Genomic DNA, 16,393 nt, shown 5'->3' with positions numbered 1-16,393 from the left:
GGTCCAATTTTGGTTTATTTTCTACTGTTTAGCAGAGCATAAGAGCAAACACTATTAGTTGGCCAATGTCCTGTGCTTGCTTCACCAGTTTACGTGTTAGAAGCAAGTATTTATTATCATAGAATAACATAGGGCTGGAAAGGATCTCCAAGATCACTGAGTTCAACCTTTGACTGAGCATCACCACATCAACTAGACCATAGCACTAAATGGCATGTGAAATTCTTGCTTGAACACTGCCAGGGATGGTGACTACAACATCTCCCTAAGCAACCTGTTCCAATACTTCATCACCCTTACAGTGAAAAAATTCTTCCTAATATGCAATCTGAACCTCCTCTAGCACAGCTTGAGGCCATTTCCTCTTGTTCTGTCACCAGTTGTCTGGGGGAGAGGCAGACCCCCACCTTGCTACAATCTCCTTTCATTGTAGCTGTAGAGTGATAAGATCCTGCCTGAGCCTCCTTTTTTTCCAAACTAAACAATGAAAGCTCCCTCATCTGCTCCTCACAGGAGCACTCCATATCCTTAACCAGCTCCGTTGCCCTTCTCTGGACATGCTCCAGAACCTCAATTTCTCTCTTGGAGTCAGGGTCCCAGAACTGGACACAGAATTCAAGGTGTGGCTTCACCAGTGCTGAGTACAGGGGGATGATCACTTCACTGGCCTTGCTGGCCACACTATTCCTCATACAGGCCAGGCTGCCATTGGCCTTCTTGGCCTTCTGGGCACACTGCCGGCTCATGTTCAGTCAGCTGACAGCCAGCATCCCCAGGCCCTTTTCTGCTGGGCCACTTTCCAGCCATTCTGACCCAAGCCTGAAAGGCTATCTGGAGTTTTTGTGGGCAAAGTGTGGCCTGACACTTGGTTTTATTGAATGTCATACCATTGGTCTTGGCCCATTGGTCCAGCCTGTCCAGATCCCTTTGCAGAGCCTTCCAGCCTCCTAGTAGATCAATACTCCAACCCACCTTGATGTTGTCTGCAAGCTTACTGGGGGTAACTCAATCCAAACCATTGATAAAGATGTTAAACAGGACTGGTCCCAATATTGAGCCTTGGGGAACCCCACTAGTGAGTGGCCACCAACTGAATGTGGAACCAGCCACATTCACCACCACACTTTGAACCCAGATGTCCAGCCAGCTTTTAACCCAACAAAAAGTGCACCTGTCCAAGCAATGACCTGACAGCTTTTCCAGAAGAATGTTGGGGGAGACAATATCAAAGGTTTTACTGCAGTCCAGGTAGACAAACAGCATTTCCCTCGTCCACTAGACAGGTCACCTGGTCAGGCAGGACCTGCCTCTTCCAAATCCCTGCTGGCTGCTGATCCCCTTATTGTCCTGCAAGTGCTGCATGGTGGCACTCAAGATGATCAGTTCCATAATATTCTTTGGCACTGAGGTCAGGCTGACAGGTGCGTAGGTTCCCAAATCATCCTTCAGGCCCTTCTTGCAGATGGGCATCACATTGGCCAAGCTCCCATTGTCTGGGACTTCTCTGTTTAGCCAGGGCTGATGAGAAATGATAGAGAGCACCTTAGCAAACTCTTCCACCAGCTTCTTCAGTACCCCCTGATGGACCCCATCCAGTGCCCTCTGAGTTCTGAGTGGGACAATAGGGCACTAACTACTTTTTCTTGGGTTACAAGGAGTCTGTTCTTTTCCCTGGCCCTGTCTACCAGCTTAGGAGGCTGGTTGCCTTGAAAATACCTAGTTTTTCTGCTGAAGACTGTGGCAAGGAGGGCATTAAATACCTCTGCCTTTTCCTCTTTGCATCCAAAAAAGGATGGAGATTTTCCTCGGTCCTGTTTTTTTTCGTTAATGTATTTATAGAAACAATTTTTATTATTTTTCCCAATGTTGCCAGATTGAGTTTCAGCTGAGTTTTTGCCTTTCTAAACCTTTTTTTCTACATGACATAGTGACATCCTTGTACTCTTCCTAAGTTGCCTGGCCCTTCTTCCAAAGGTTGTAAACTCTCTTTTTTCCCTGAGTTCCAGTGAAAGCTCCCTGTTCAGCCAGGCTGGTCTTCTTCCCTGCTGACTTTTCTTTTGTCACGTAGGGACAGAAGTGTTGATAGCTTTATGAAATGTTGCTGTTCCTTGGGTAAACTGAGCTGGAGATAACTAAACTAGGACAATAAAATAGTGGTTTCATTGAAGCTGACATACCATGCAGTTTCAGTCAAGCACTTAACTTAAGTACTGGAATTATGAAAGTGCAGAGCTATTAATGAAAGGCAATTTTTGCATCTTGACTCTGTGTGCAGTCTTGATAAGGTATTCTTTCAGCTTAAATATATACTTGATCACTGCAAGTTTAGCTACTTGCTGTGACTTTTAAGCACATCTGATGTAAGAGAAAATTAGATTGCTAAATCAAAACAAACCATTTCTACTCCAGGCAGAGAGAAAGTAATAGACTTGTTTAGGCCCTGGAGAAGTCAGTGAAGTGATATTTAGTAACTTAAGAGTTAAACTGAGCAGAAGGACTGGCTGGTTCATGTAAAGCAGAAGAATCTCCTGTCCCCCAGAATATGTTAAGGTCGTTATATTAGGAAGTCCCCATTTCCAGTGCTGCGTTCATTTATCATTTATTGTAACACAGTGATGCATTAGCTAAGCAAAACCTACTGTCCCAATGGCATGACTTAATTTGCAAACACTATCATGCTTTGGGAGAAGTATGGGCACAAACAGTCCTTGGCTCTTTGTACTGACATAAGGAAACTTTCATTTGTTTGGATTATCATTCCTCACACTGTTAACCTTGCAAATATAAATTCAATAAAAAAGAGTTAGCTATTAGCTCATAGCTTACTGAGCTTTCTCATCAAAACTTGTAGCTCTACATTTTGTTTCTCTAAGGTCAGTAATCTGCAATTAACCCTTCTGAGTTACTTCAGATGGAGCTTGCTGAAATGCAAATTAGTACTATACCAGAAGAAAAAGAAAACATCCATTTAATTTGCTTTTACTATAAAATGCATCTGTTAAATACAAGCACTGCAAAGGTCAAAATTCCCTGAAACTGAATATTTTAGCCTTTGAATGCTAGAAATGGTTAAATGCTGGTTAAAATATAGCAATCCTTAAAAACATCTAATAAAAGCTTTGTCCTAGTTTATCTTTCCACTATTCAGCCTGCTTCCTCTAAACCACAATGATTCCTTCTCATCAGTAGCTTTGAGATCACTAATTTGTGAAAGTCTAAGTCTTAAATTTCAAATGGGATGATCCAAAGACTCACCAGGTATGAAATAAGCAGTACAGGAGAGCCAGTTGGAATGTTTTAATGAAGCTCCAAATGAGGTAATTGCTTGAGATGCTGTGTTAGTGCCAGTTCACACTTTCACAACTACAAACATTGCTGAAGCCGTTTCAGGAGCCAGCAGTGTTTGTGGAGAAATTATCTTTGCCAGTGAGGAGCTGTATTATCAAACTTACAGTCATGAGTGTTAAAACAGAGAATAAGTCCTCAATAAAGAGAAATCCCAGAAGTCCATTTAGAGATTTTAAATTCTTTTAACACTTCTAGAACTGCAAAGGGAAAACAAAGTCTGATCCACAGTTCTTACCAGTCAGAGAAAAAAAACTTATTTTATTACTCTTCTATGGGTGTTTCATTTATTGGATTTGATAGACCTGTCCTTAAGTATTTTTAAATTTCAGTGTATCAGTATATAATATTAGTGTGCTATGGTCCTTTTTGGGAAAAAAAAATATTATTAAATAGCAGAATGTAGAACATAAGTGGCATATGATTAAATCAGATGAATGAGGAGAAGTATATGAAATCATACATATCTAAAATTTTATGCTGGGTTCAGAGAATTTTTTTAATTATTTTTTAAACAGAGCTGTTTATTTTGGCTTAAAATTCAAGTGGTCATGCTACACGATTTCCTTTGTACCTGATATGCTGAAGTAGTGGAGTACTTTGCAAGCAATCTAATATATAAGAGATTCTTAACTTTTTTATTTCCCTCAGGTAGGAAAACTTTAAATCTCATAAATTGTATGACAGTTCATTCATTTGTTATTTAGTAATTTTAACTCAAGTCAATTTCCTGTTTGTTTTGAATATCTTACTTTAAAAGTCAATTTTCTTTTAGGCAATTAAAAAACAAAATTCTGCGAGTTGGGGGTGGGGGGGGGAGGGTGTGGGGTCATACTAACAGAAGTTATTAAAACACAAGCATCTATTTTTCCCTCATACTTTGGATAATATCACTAAAGTGATATTCTCCCAATATATTTTTGTTTCATCTTGTCACTCCATTATACATTGGAAACAATTTGCTAGCTGCAGAAACCACCAGAGAGTGACTTTCTACCTCACCAGTACTACCAAAAGACTGTCCAGACACTGTCCACAAATTTATTCAGTGACTTTGTGCCACGCTAAACAAACCCATGATTCCCTTCAACCAGAGAATAGGACACAGGGTGGACTTTGACCACAAAATGCTCACAAGCTCTCACTCTTTTAACACAAAGCTCTATTTTTAGTTCATATTTCTATGAAAAAAACATTTTTTCCCTGTAGAATGTATTCCTCCCTCTGTTTATCCATCTTTCAGGTCTTGCTTAGGATTACTAGTCTTGCTAACTCAATTTTCTTTTTGATATCTTTTGCATCTCAGATCTGGATCCCATGTCTTCCTCTTCCTCTCTCCCCTCCCACGTCTCCCACTTTTTGACACTTTACTAGATACTTTGCTTCATATTTGGTCCCAGTCTTCATCCCTTATTTTTCTGTGATTAGTTCCCCAGTCTCCTGCCTTAAGGTTTCCTCTCTGTGCCACTGCTCCCTGTCACCTGTAGCCCGTATTTCTTATTTATGCCAAGAGACTTTTTCCTATTGTTCCTTCTGAGTTGTGAATGAGTGGTTTGGCTCAGGTTAGGAGTGAGATCATAGAGCAGGCCTGGGGAGGAGGTGTGGAGGAGGATATACTGCCACATTTTGGTGCTGTGTCTGTTTCTAGAATTCTGAAAACTACAACGATAGGTCTGGTAAATACCAAGATCCCATGGGATAAAACTGGGGTCGAGTTTCCCGAATGAGTGTTTTTTACTTGCATCTTATATTTCCTAATCACTTCCTCTTCTTTTCTATTAGGCAGTTCTTCACGTTGCCTCACAGGTATGTAGAGGTGTGAGGTTTGTACAGTTGAGGGAAAAGGAGTGACCATTATTCTGCCCTTTCCCAGAGACCTGAATGTCAGGGTTTTTTTCCCCTAAACTCCAGCTCCTGACAAGAATGTATATAAATGCTTGACGTCACTTGCTTGAATACCAGACTACTCACATACTTTATATTAAGGCCATAAATAAAGTATGCTAAAATGTAGGGTTATTCAGTATGTACCACAGTGCATGGCCACCAGTTTACAAAGAAGGACTATTCAAATGTATGAAGCAAAACAGAGAGAGTAAAACTTTAAAAGTAAAATTTCAGTCCTTGAAAATCAGTGCCCTTTGTTTGTCATTATAATATCTTTGTAGACATGTACATTGCAGGAAGACATATTTTACAATAGTATTAAGGCTTTTTTCTAAATTTCATTAATGCTCTGTGAAAATGTGTGTCATTGTGTAAAATATCATTAGACTATAGTTCTCTGTCTTTTGTAGGTAGCTATTTTGAAAGTACTGCCAGAAACACACAGCACTCCCACAAATTGCCTTTTTTAAACTAAAGAACAGCTTTACAGATTCCCTTGACACCTATTAAGTATGAGCTAATACTGCCTCCATGCCACCTACACACGATCTCAGCATCCATTCCATAGTTTTGAATGTCTGTACTTCTACATCCTACACCTTTTCTATAAAATTAAAAAATAAGAAATAAAAAAATTAAAACTTAAAAATAAATAAAAATAAAAAGAAAGAGAAAGAACAGCTCCCTCCCAAAAAAAAAAACCCAGAAAACCAGCTGGCCTGTAGCAGCGATTGAAGCATTGGTAGTCATCATGACAATTTTACGTAGCCTTTAAAAAATGAAATTTTGAAAAACAGCATTTTAAACCCCAATGCTTTCCTAATTAAAATAACTATAACTGTAATTCACAGATGGTTTACTTTTACAGGAGTCTGAATGACATTAAAATTTCAGACTCAGATGAGAGCACTCTGTAGTCCTGAAAAAATATTGAAAAGTGATTGTTTTAGTGGAAGAACATTTGAGCCTTTTTTTCCCTAGGCAAGCAGGAAACATTTTGTGATAAAAGAAACCAGGATGAAGACAGGTGGCAACCTCAAAAACTGTTTGGATATGTGACATGTGAAATTCCAACGTTTTTCAGCATTATTGCTTTCACTGAACATCAGAACTGTAAAGAGGGCAGACTATCTTGTTCTTTTGGTCAGCCTTAGAGGCCCTCAGATTTAATTCAAAAACTAAGCAACAGAGATTTCTATCTGTACTAACATAATCAAACATGTAATAGTAGTTTCTGCTATACATGCTTGTGTCTAGAGCTCTGCTCTCTGTAGACCCGTCATATGATATAAAAATCTATAAATAGCTTTTATCTGAATGTAAAAATGGATTTGTATTGACATTTTGTATTTCTTCATTCACTCAAAAATTGTAGCAGGCTCCTACTAATGAAGTTCATTGCATAAGTGATGCCACAATAACTCCATTTATATTGTTCCTAGGGTGTAGGATGAAAGAAAAGAGCAATAAGGCTTTGCATATCCCCTAGATAGCTTTGTGACTGCAGTGTCAGATACTTGTAGCTAAACCATCATAATCTTCAGCAATTGTCTTGACTGTGATTTTGTGACTGCACACTCTACAATTGCAACTCATTGTTTAGTTACGTTACACATTTAAAATATAGCCTAAATATGACCAACCATTGTGTTAATAATGAGACTAATTGAAAATCAGGTTGTTAATTTTGCTATGGGCACTCCTAGAGCTTTTTTAACCTTAATAAGCTCTTAATAAGAGCTTTTTTAAGGTTTGAAAGTGTAACTTTTCATCCCCTTTTCTATTGTTAGTGTATTGGTATTGCTGTAGTAAGGGGAGAAGCTAGAACTCTGAGTAATTAAGGGCAAAGGACAGAAATAAGGAAAAATTGGATGTTTTGGCATAGGCCTGAGCAGGAAGAAAAAATATCGTGTGATGTAGAGGATTTGTGGAAAGGAAAGGTGGAGTATAAAGATAAAATTTAATCAGAGTAGAGGAATATAATTTTATTAAGTATTTGTTCTTAGGCTTTGTCTGAGAGCTGCTCAGATGGAATGGTAATTATAATAACCACATGATAATTTAATTACAGTTAACTATATGAATAATAATTCAGTTATTTTTTACAGAGAATTCTGTATTTAAGACAATGTAAGCAAGATGATGAAGATATTAGTAGCCAAAACTAGTGATAAAGCAGGTTCAGAAAGTGGTTTGACAAGATGGATGGGAAAAAAAACTTCAGTGAGCAAAGGGTTAAGATAACCAGGTGAATAGAGAATTTTGAAAGCTGAGGAAGAAAAGTAAAAAAATTTGTTGGAAGTCATCAGTCAGGAAAATGAAGATGAGAGTATGGCCCTAAGAGCAGCATGTGACTGCACAATTGGATCTCAGAGAGATTGCCTCAGATTAACCACCACACAAAGAGAGCCTATTCCCTATTTCTGACTTTCTACAATGGTGAGACAAGTAAAACATAATTTTTGTCACCTACTTCCACACTGTGATAATTCAAAAGGGACTATTTTATAGGGAAAAGAGAGAATTATGGGAAAAATATTAGAAAGCATTCTAGTTTTGCCATTTGAGTGCATCTGATTATACTTAAAAGACTAACAACTGCACCATAATTGTTAGCTCAAACTTAAAGATTACAGACATTTTAAACATTTGATTGAAATTAGTTTCTCTATACAGTAGAGAGAAGTGAAGCCAAGGGACAAAAATTTGCCACAATCATTTCAGAATTTAGTTAATGGAGTTTAGCCATGCAATGAATATCCTGGCTTTCTGTAATCCAACCCTACAAGGATGTACATCTGACAGTGTTTGGATTAAAAACAATCTGGAAGGGTGTGCAATTAACCCTCCAGATACCTGTCTCCCAGATCTAAAGTAAAAAACACCAGTGGAGCAGGCTGGTTCAGTAAGAAGAGTGTGAGCTTGTTAGCTGGAGACAAACAGGAGTTGGAATGAATTTCTGCAATTTTAGCCAGACTTGCATGAATTAATCAGTATGCCTATTAGCCATAAAAAAAATTAATAATTAGGCAAAAGCTAGAATCTTTGAGGGTAGCACAGTTTCTGGCACTGCTCCTTTTATTTCTATGAAGTGAAGAAAATTACTTCTGCAAAATTTCTGAGAAAAATGATTGGTTTATTGATTGGGGCTTTTTTCCAGTTACTTGCCGGTTTTAGAGTTGCTAGGTTGTGTGTGGTTTTTAAAGTCTATTAGAAAGGAATGCTTTTGAAGATGATACAAAGAATTTTATAGGACTGTTTTGGCTTGTTCAGAAGGTATCAAAAGAAAAGTGTTTTCTTTTAGTCTAACTAGCTAAATTTGCCTCTAGATGAGTGAGAACACCTAATGATTGTTACTTCAAGAATTAATGATTAAACCAAGATACTACACAACCCAAGAATCATTACTTAGGAGATTATTTTTCACAAATCAGTCCCTCTGTCTCTGACTTTGATCCTGAAAGGAGACCCAAAGCACAGCTTCAGTAAGCAAGGCTGGGAACTAGGATTCATAACTTTACTGGATATCAGGAGTCATTGTCACTAATTACAGTGAGTTTCTCCCATCCTCCAACTTCAGTTAAGTTCTTCCTGTTCCACAGATGGCAGCTATCTCACTCACCATTTTCTGTTCTGCATGGGTTTGTCTTGTCACCTTTCCCCATGCACACACCCTTCTACTTTATAAAACCTAAATCTTATTTTCTATTATGTTGTCTAACACATTAGATTCAGGATGCTTTTTTCCCCCAACTTGTATTTAACTTGAAGATTGTACTATTTGTTCTGGATATTTTTGGAGCTGAAGTGGAACTATCTGTCTGACAGCTTGTTCATCCTTTACAAATACATCTTTTATTCAACCAAGTGATAACTGCATTTCTGTTACAGAATTGACATTGTACTGTTCTTAAATTGCAGATGATATTTCAGCCCTTTGCTGGATTGTTAACGTACAATCTCTATATACCTGTCATTGTTTTGGCCTTACCTTATTTGTTGATGATTTCTTTGCTGTTTATATTCTAGATAGGAGTTCGAAAAGTGTTTCTTAAGTACTGGCAAGCTGACCATCTCAACGATTTGTGCCTTCAGCTTCAGAAGAAAATTATAACCTGCCAAAAAGGTAACAGTTAAAGAACAAGTATTTCTGATCTGTTGCTTTGTACATGAGACACAATATTGCATAGCAAAGAGATTTTCTCCACCTTGAATAGTGGCTGCGTTTTATAAGTTTCCCTACACATATACACAGATTTTTGAGATGATAGCATTGTACTTTCTGCTGGTCAAAAATAATTTTATGACAAAGTCTTGAATGTAATTAAAACTTAGAGGATCTTGAATATTTTCTTTTAGAGTAAGTTCAGTGATTTTTCAAGGCATTAATATCACCTTTACTTTCTTTTTGCATATAAAATATTGTAAAAGTGATACAAAATTGGAAAATTTTCAAATATATCAACACTAAAAACAAAGCTAATAAGTGAGTGTGTTTAGTTGTCCTTATTTTCCCCCTTTTCTTACTACTTTCTTATTTGACTACAAGTTTTTCTATGTTTTTATATTTTATGTTTATTTTTCCCCATTTTACGCCTACATTTTTCCTAAGATCACTAACATTTTTTTGACATATTTTAAAAGGAGGTATTATCCACTGCCTCCTGATTTCCTGTTACTTATGCTCCATTTTCTATCAGTCTCAAATAACTGCTGAAAATATGAATATTGCTTTGTTTGAAGAAGCTTCCTTCACACAATTCATTATTTACCTAATTGGCTGATGTCTGCAACAATGTCCATTTTCACCTATTTAAAGGAAATTAAAATTACAAAATCTTATCTTTTTTTTTGTCAGACACATAATATTGCAGACTTTAGAAATATAAACCCCTTTCATTTTAATTATCTGTTCCTCACTGTAAGCATGTAGTGAAAAAGAGGAAGTCAAGAGAAAACCTGAAGCAAGTGAAATCCAAATGGTAACAGTTCAAAAATTAACATGGAGAATGACAGGGAACAAACACCACAGTTCAGCTGAGTTTATAACTTGGGCATGATTTTTTAATGCAAATTACCCTATTGCATTATTGAATTTTGAAAAGCAATAACAGTTTATCCTCTTTCCCTTCTTATGCTGACTTATCAAAGAAAGGAAGTATTTACCTTTCAGAATCCAATTTGCAAACAGAATGCTTCAATACAACCCTACACCAAAATTTAAAACATCCTCAGATATGTCCATGTTTTACAGAAGTAAGAGAACAGATCACCAAAGCCTATCTGAAGAATGAAGATAATAGGTCTTCATGGCTCCTTACAAAATATTTTTCTTGATTTTTCTTCAATCCTCCTTAATTAGGGTAACTTGAAAAGTCCCTTTTGCGAAAAGTGTGTTTAAAGCTATGGCTCATAGGCATGCTTTTTATGATCTGGGAAACCTGAGAAAATCAGGAACTTGGATGAGTAAGAAGTAGTTAGACATCGACCTCATGTCATTAGCTCATGAAAGAAGCTGCCTTTTGCAAATAGGTGCTATTGTAAACTTGTAGAATTAGCATGCCAAAGAGCTCTGGCAGATTTGGAATAGAATAGAGTACCAGTACATTGTTCTTATGTTATCCTAAAATTGGTATCCATATACTCTACACTGACATAGTGATGCTTAGTGAGTAATGGTGTCAGTCCCAATGCACTTCTGTCCCCTCACCCTTTACATGCAGGGGACTTTGGAAGCTAGATCTCTCCTGAAAACATATTGAATAGTGCCCAAACTAGTAAATAATCACAATATAACAAATAAAATCTGTTTGAAAACATCCAAAGAAGGGCTATCAAAATGGTGAACGGCCTTGAGAGGAAGCTGTACAAGAAGCAGCTGAAGTCACTTGGCCTGTTTAGTCTGGAGAAGGGGAGACTGAGGGAAGACCTCACAGCAGCCTATAACTTTCTCATGAGGAGGAGTAGAGGAGAGACACTGATGTCTTCTCTCTGGTGACCAGTGACAGGACCCAAGGGATCATCATGAAATTTTAAGGCTTGTTGGGCACTGGAACAGGTTCCCCAAGGAAGTGGTCACAGCACCAAGCCTGACAGAGCTCAAGAACTGTTTGGACAATGCTCTCAGGCACAGGGTGTATAACTCTTGAGGTGTTCTGTGCAGGGCCAAGAGTTGGACTTTGATGATCCTTGTGGGTGCCTTGCAATTCAAAATATTCTGATTCTATGATTCTAATTTCTGTATCAGGCTTTAATGTAACATCATATACTTAGAAAAGAGCTTAGATTTAAGGGGAAACAGGTCTTGCCCAAAATTCCTATCAACTCTTTTTACTTCAAGTCTAACTAGCAATCCCTTCTTATAGGTTTGGGGGGAAAAACCCAAAACAAAGCAAACCATATAAGTCCTTCCTGGTATCCTGAAACTTATCTTACACAAGCAAAGAAAGGGGTCAAACTAAAGTGAAAGCAGATGTAGAAACACTTTTACTTGAAAAGGTGTCTGTGAGTTTAGAGACTCTGTCATATTTTTTTCTGCAGGTATGAGAGCTACATATGATACATTTTGACCTGAATCACTGTGAAAATTGTTTGTACCTATAGGAAGGGCAATCATGATGAAAGTTCTTCCATCAGAGTTCATGTAGATGAGAAATTAACTTGAATACATTGTATACACAGTAGTTAATAAATTCCTCACATAACCCAATCCATGGTCTACTGGAATTTTGGTTATTCCAATCCTCATCCTTAGATGAACTCTGAAATACTAGATATTTTTCTGCCCTGTGGGTGCTAACCTAAATTATTTTAATTTGCATAATGAGAATCATTTTAGATCTACATAAATGAGGAGCAAATTCACAAGGCAATCACAGTACCCTGTACCCAACAGTAGTAGATGAAACTGAGCAGTAAAATTCTAGGACCTGAGAGTTTCATTTCACAGGAGTTTTTTAGATTGTAAAATTGTTCTGTTTAACCAAAACCAAAATATTTCAAATGTTCTCCTAGAGAAGGAAGTGTGGAGAAATGTGTATCATTTAATGAAAAACCTGAACTACTCAGTTAATGAAACAGTGTGCAAAAGAGGGGTATCTATCTGCCAATCCTTCCTAATAAAGCTTTGTTGAATGTTTCTTCTTCATTTTGGGGAAAGTCCATAATTCAGAGCAGCTGTACAGTCTGTAAATGTCACAATTAGCTCTGCTGGATCTCATTTTACTGGACCATTCTAGCAGGCTACTCTAAGCTGCTCATTCATGCCTGCTAACAATCCTATCGGAGAACTGATCTCTTAATTTCTTTGTTTTAACCAACCTTGGTGGTTTACCAATCTTTTTTTGGTTTGATTTTTCATCAAGTTAAAAGCACACACAGACACACAGAATCTTGCAAAATCGTTATTTTAAAATACTTTTTTTTTCTGAAGTTACCCTGGATTTGATGCTTATTCTTGCTCTGCAGAAGATAGGTTTAAAGAGAATATTTTGGGGAAAAGCATTTTTATTATTAAGCATTTTTTATTATTATCTTTCAAATTTTTTATATTTGTGAGCAGTGAACTCTGATAATAACTCTCATTCTTTTTGCAACAGTAACCCTTAGATTCAGACTCAGTAACATCTTTATTTTGAATACTCTCATAAAATTGTCAACAATAACTGTACTATTAATTTCCTTTTTAAGTAAATTGGGTATGTGCATTAATGTTTCAGAGTGTAAAGAAGTCAGATTTTATAGAATGTAATTAAAGGCATTGATTGGTTGTGATTATAAAAGTACAAACCTTCAAAGCTGTCTATCATGAATTATTATTAGAAATTATTTCAAAGTATCTGAATTTGAAGGTTTTCAAACCCAGTGAATTTTGGATAGAAGCACTATTAGTGTGTTAACATTATATCTTGTCAGCTGGGCACTGAGCATCTCTATTAAAGAAATCTTTTTTAGTGTCTAAACAAGGCACTAGAAGATGATAGAAAGTGCCTTACATTACCCTGTGCTTTAGCTGTTCATTTTATTCAATAATATTTTATATTCATAGAAGACTAATTGTATTTTTCTCTGTTGACATTTTTCCTTTCAATTATTTCAGCTTGACTCTTCATCATTTAATGTTGTTCTTCAGTAATCCTAAAACTGAAATTTAGCTGTGTTGTTGTAAATACCCAATGCATTTAAACTTTTTTATCCTGTCATCAACACTCTCGGCATCTTCCCCCATATTTAAACAAACATCTTACCCAGGCTATTGTCTGCTAACTTCACTGATGAAAAACTTTCAATTGACCAGAAAGAGAGTAACCATAAGAAGCAGTGATGAAGTTTGACCTGGTTTTTCATGTAAATTGATGAAAATCAACAGTATTTAAGGCAACACACAAATAATTCTGAAACAGGTTCTTCCCTATGAGGCACACAGCAGTGGTTCTAGATCTGGAGGGAAACATGATCTTGTGGAACTTAAAAAAAACCAAAAAAACACCCACACAAATACGGTACTTTCAGTTAGCATCTTTCTGCCTTCTAAGCCAAAACATAGGTTCCAAGAATACTGACACTACCTGTTGCCAGCACTGGGATTAAAATGGTGCCCAAATTATTATGGCCACAGAGGGCCCTGTGCCTTGTGTTTCTGATCAATTGTACTTCAGAAAATCCAGGATACTGGGTGGTATTTGGGTGGGTTTTGTTGTAATGAATGTACTTATAAAGTGATAGAGAAAGCTATTATGGGAGATGCACTAAAATCTTTTCCCAGCATAAACCTGACAAAGAGTGTGAAAAAAAAGTCTAATAGATAAATGAAGCTGATGCAATGTAGATGAAAACTTTTAACTGAAAAATGCAGATATGATGTGACAGATACATTTGAGAAATTTGCATTAAATTAATCTAATTGTTTTAGCTGAAAGGAACTGAGCAGTGAAAGGTCTTTAAGTCAAACCAAAACCCCTTGTATTGGGTATTATTTTGTTAGGGTATTAGGTGCATTGAAATACTTTCAGCATTTTTTAAAGCTGAACAGCAATCATTTAATTCCTACTGCATTCACTGCAATTAATTTATCCAGGCTTTTATTTTGAAACAATCTTTTAACCTTTGCAGTGTAAATGTATGCTCTTACAATCTGCAGTACACATCTATGTATACATCTTACATTATGCATATGTAAGATGTATACATTTTATTACATTTGTGTTGTAATGTAATAAAAATAGCATTCAGTGAAAATAAACATTTTGAGTTCTGATAGCTCAAATTTATTAATTTACTGTCACTACATTGTTTTAAGCACTGGTAGTAGAAAACAGAAAGAGGTCAATTTTACTATGTTATTTATATGCCATCAGATTTCTTTCCTCATTTATTTAAGATATTGACTGAACTTGGCTTCCTCATGTTTAAGCAGAACACACAGTGATATTAAGTTAATTCCCCAATTAGTTGTCTTTCACTGGTCCATATTTTCTCCTTCCACTATGGTAGTTGTAAGAGGATTTCTAGCTCGCCAGCGCTTGCTACAGAAGATGAGCATCAAACAGCAAGAGGTCACCTCAATCAAAAGCTTCTTGCAGAATGCTGAGGATATGGGATTGAAAACATATGATGACTTGGTGATTCAGAATGCTGCTGACATTGCTCGGGAAAATGACCGGCTCCGCAACGAGATGAACGCTGCTTACCACAGGGAAAAGGGAGAACCTAGAAACAGGCCAGAAGAAGGCCAGAAAAGGTAAGATGAGAAACACCTGCTGTGAAGAATTAATGAGTCTCTTCAGTTTTTGCAAATTCCTTCCCTGCTTAGAAAACAATAGAAATGATGGAAGGATTGTGAGAGGATTCTCAAGTATATACTCATCCCAAATCAGTATTAAGTCATATTTTTTCCCTGTATATAAGGTTATTAAGTCTGGAAAGTTGAGGAGATCACCATATCCTATTCATGGGGCACTGAGCTTAGAGGAACTTAACCAAGTCTCTGAGACACTTATTTTTTACAGAAATACTTCTAATTCTATGATAAAAAGATTATAGTTTAACTTCACCAGACCAAACAAGCAAACGAAAAATTCCTCTGACTTAAAATACCAACACTGCGAAATTGCCAAGGTAATGAAAAACAGCTAGGAAAGTGTTAAAATACAGTAAAGTCCACACTAATAAATCCTGATTTCTCACTGAAACAAGTAGATTGATTGTGAGGAAGATGCTTTTATTTAAAAATGGGCAAATGTTGTTTTTTTTAACTCATGTCAGAATTTTCATGAGTACCTATTTTACAAATCCAGTAAATGCTGGAGAGCCATTCTCTAGGAACTGAGTCCCTGATTTCTCTCAGACAACGGAATGGGCAGAGTTAGCATTTGCAGTTAATCGGTATATGTCAATAGAAAGAATGTGTCAATAACTTGCTGGACATATAAATGTTTATTTTTCCATAGGAACTTAATTTTCATCCAGAACAACTCCCTTTGCTATCATTGCTTTTGTCAGTGACTTTAATAAAAGTGAAAATGGCAGTGCATCTGCTTAATTAGCTTCAAATATCCCAGTGATTACATATTGGAGGAAATGCCTTTGTAGGAAAGACTGTAATTAAACATTACAGTGAAAACAAATTATCCACTGAGCACCATGCTTTCATCTTTTGCTATTTCATTTGCTACATGGGCAGCTGGCTATATCCTGTGCATGAATTTCAGCTCTGCTTGTGATTTGCCATGCAGAAATACAATTTAAAAAGATAAATGCTTGGGGATTTTTTTTTAAAAATGTCAGTATAGACATCTTCTATCTAATATATTACTACTCTAGGTTAAAAGGGTCTCAGTGTTTTGATTCTTGGAGGAATAAAATGTTAGAAGAATTTTTGTTGAAAATCAATTTGTCAGAAGCAGCTGGAAGGTTATTTCTCAATATGTATTCAAATAGCAAAAAAAAAAAAGGAAAAATTGAAAAAATGGATTGTAATTGAAACAACTAAACATAACATCATAATAATAAAATTATTATTAAAAGTAATAACTAATAATTAAGTTTAAACTGGAAGACATAGGGATATCTGTGTGGAATTGCTCAAGCAGCCAATGTAGCTGGTTAAAAAGGTCATCTAATATTTTAAAGATTTGCATTATCTAAATAGAATTTATAGTTG

At 36.4% G+C, this 16,393-nt stretch overlaps 1 protein-coding gene and 1 long non-coding RNA gene across 10 annotated transcripts in view; one reads left to right on the top strand and one right to left on the bottom strand.

Annotated features, from left to right (window-relative positions):
* MYO16 (myosin XVI) overlaps positions 1 to 16,393 on the top strand; it is a 363,630-nt gene that overhangs the window by 299,070 nt on the left and 48,167 nt on the right. For all 7 annotated transcript variants that reach the window (XM_038163728.1, XM_038163644.1, XM_038163898.1 and 4 more), the window contains 2 exons: positions 9,262 to 9,358; positions 14,725 to 14,971. In XM_038163728.1, the coding sequence (XP_038019656.1) occupies positions 9,262 to 9,358; positions 14,725 to 14,971 (344 nt within the window). The remainder of the gene's footprint in view (positions 1 to 9,261; positions 9,359 to 14,724; positions 14,972 to 16,393) is intronic.
* The window catches only part of LOC119712703, a 75,712-nt gene that overhangs the window by 36,765 nt on the left and 22,554 nt on the right, over positions 1 to 16,393 (bottom strand). For all 3 annotated transcript variants that reach the window (XR_005259860.1, XR_005259865.1, XR_005259866.1), the window contains exon 2: positions 9,224 to 9,347. This is a non-coding gene — a long non-coding RNA (uncharacterized LOC119712703). The remainder of the gene's footprint in view (positions 1 to 9,223; positions 9,348 to 16,393) is intronic.

Source organism: Motacilla alba, chromosome 1 (assembly GCF_015832195.1).
Source record: "Motacilla alba alba isolate MOTALB_02 chromosome 1, Motacilla_alba_V1.0_pri, whole genome shotgun sequence".
Lineage (NCBI taxonomy): Eukaryota > Metazoa > Chordata > Aves > Passeriformes > Motacillidae > Motacilla > Motacilla alba.
Note: the sequence above shows the minus strand (reverse complement) of the source record. Positions and strands in the feature narration are given on the sequence as shown.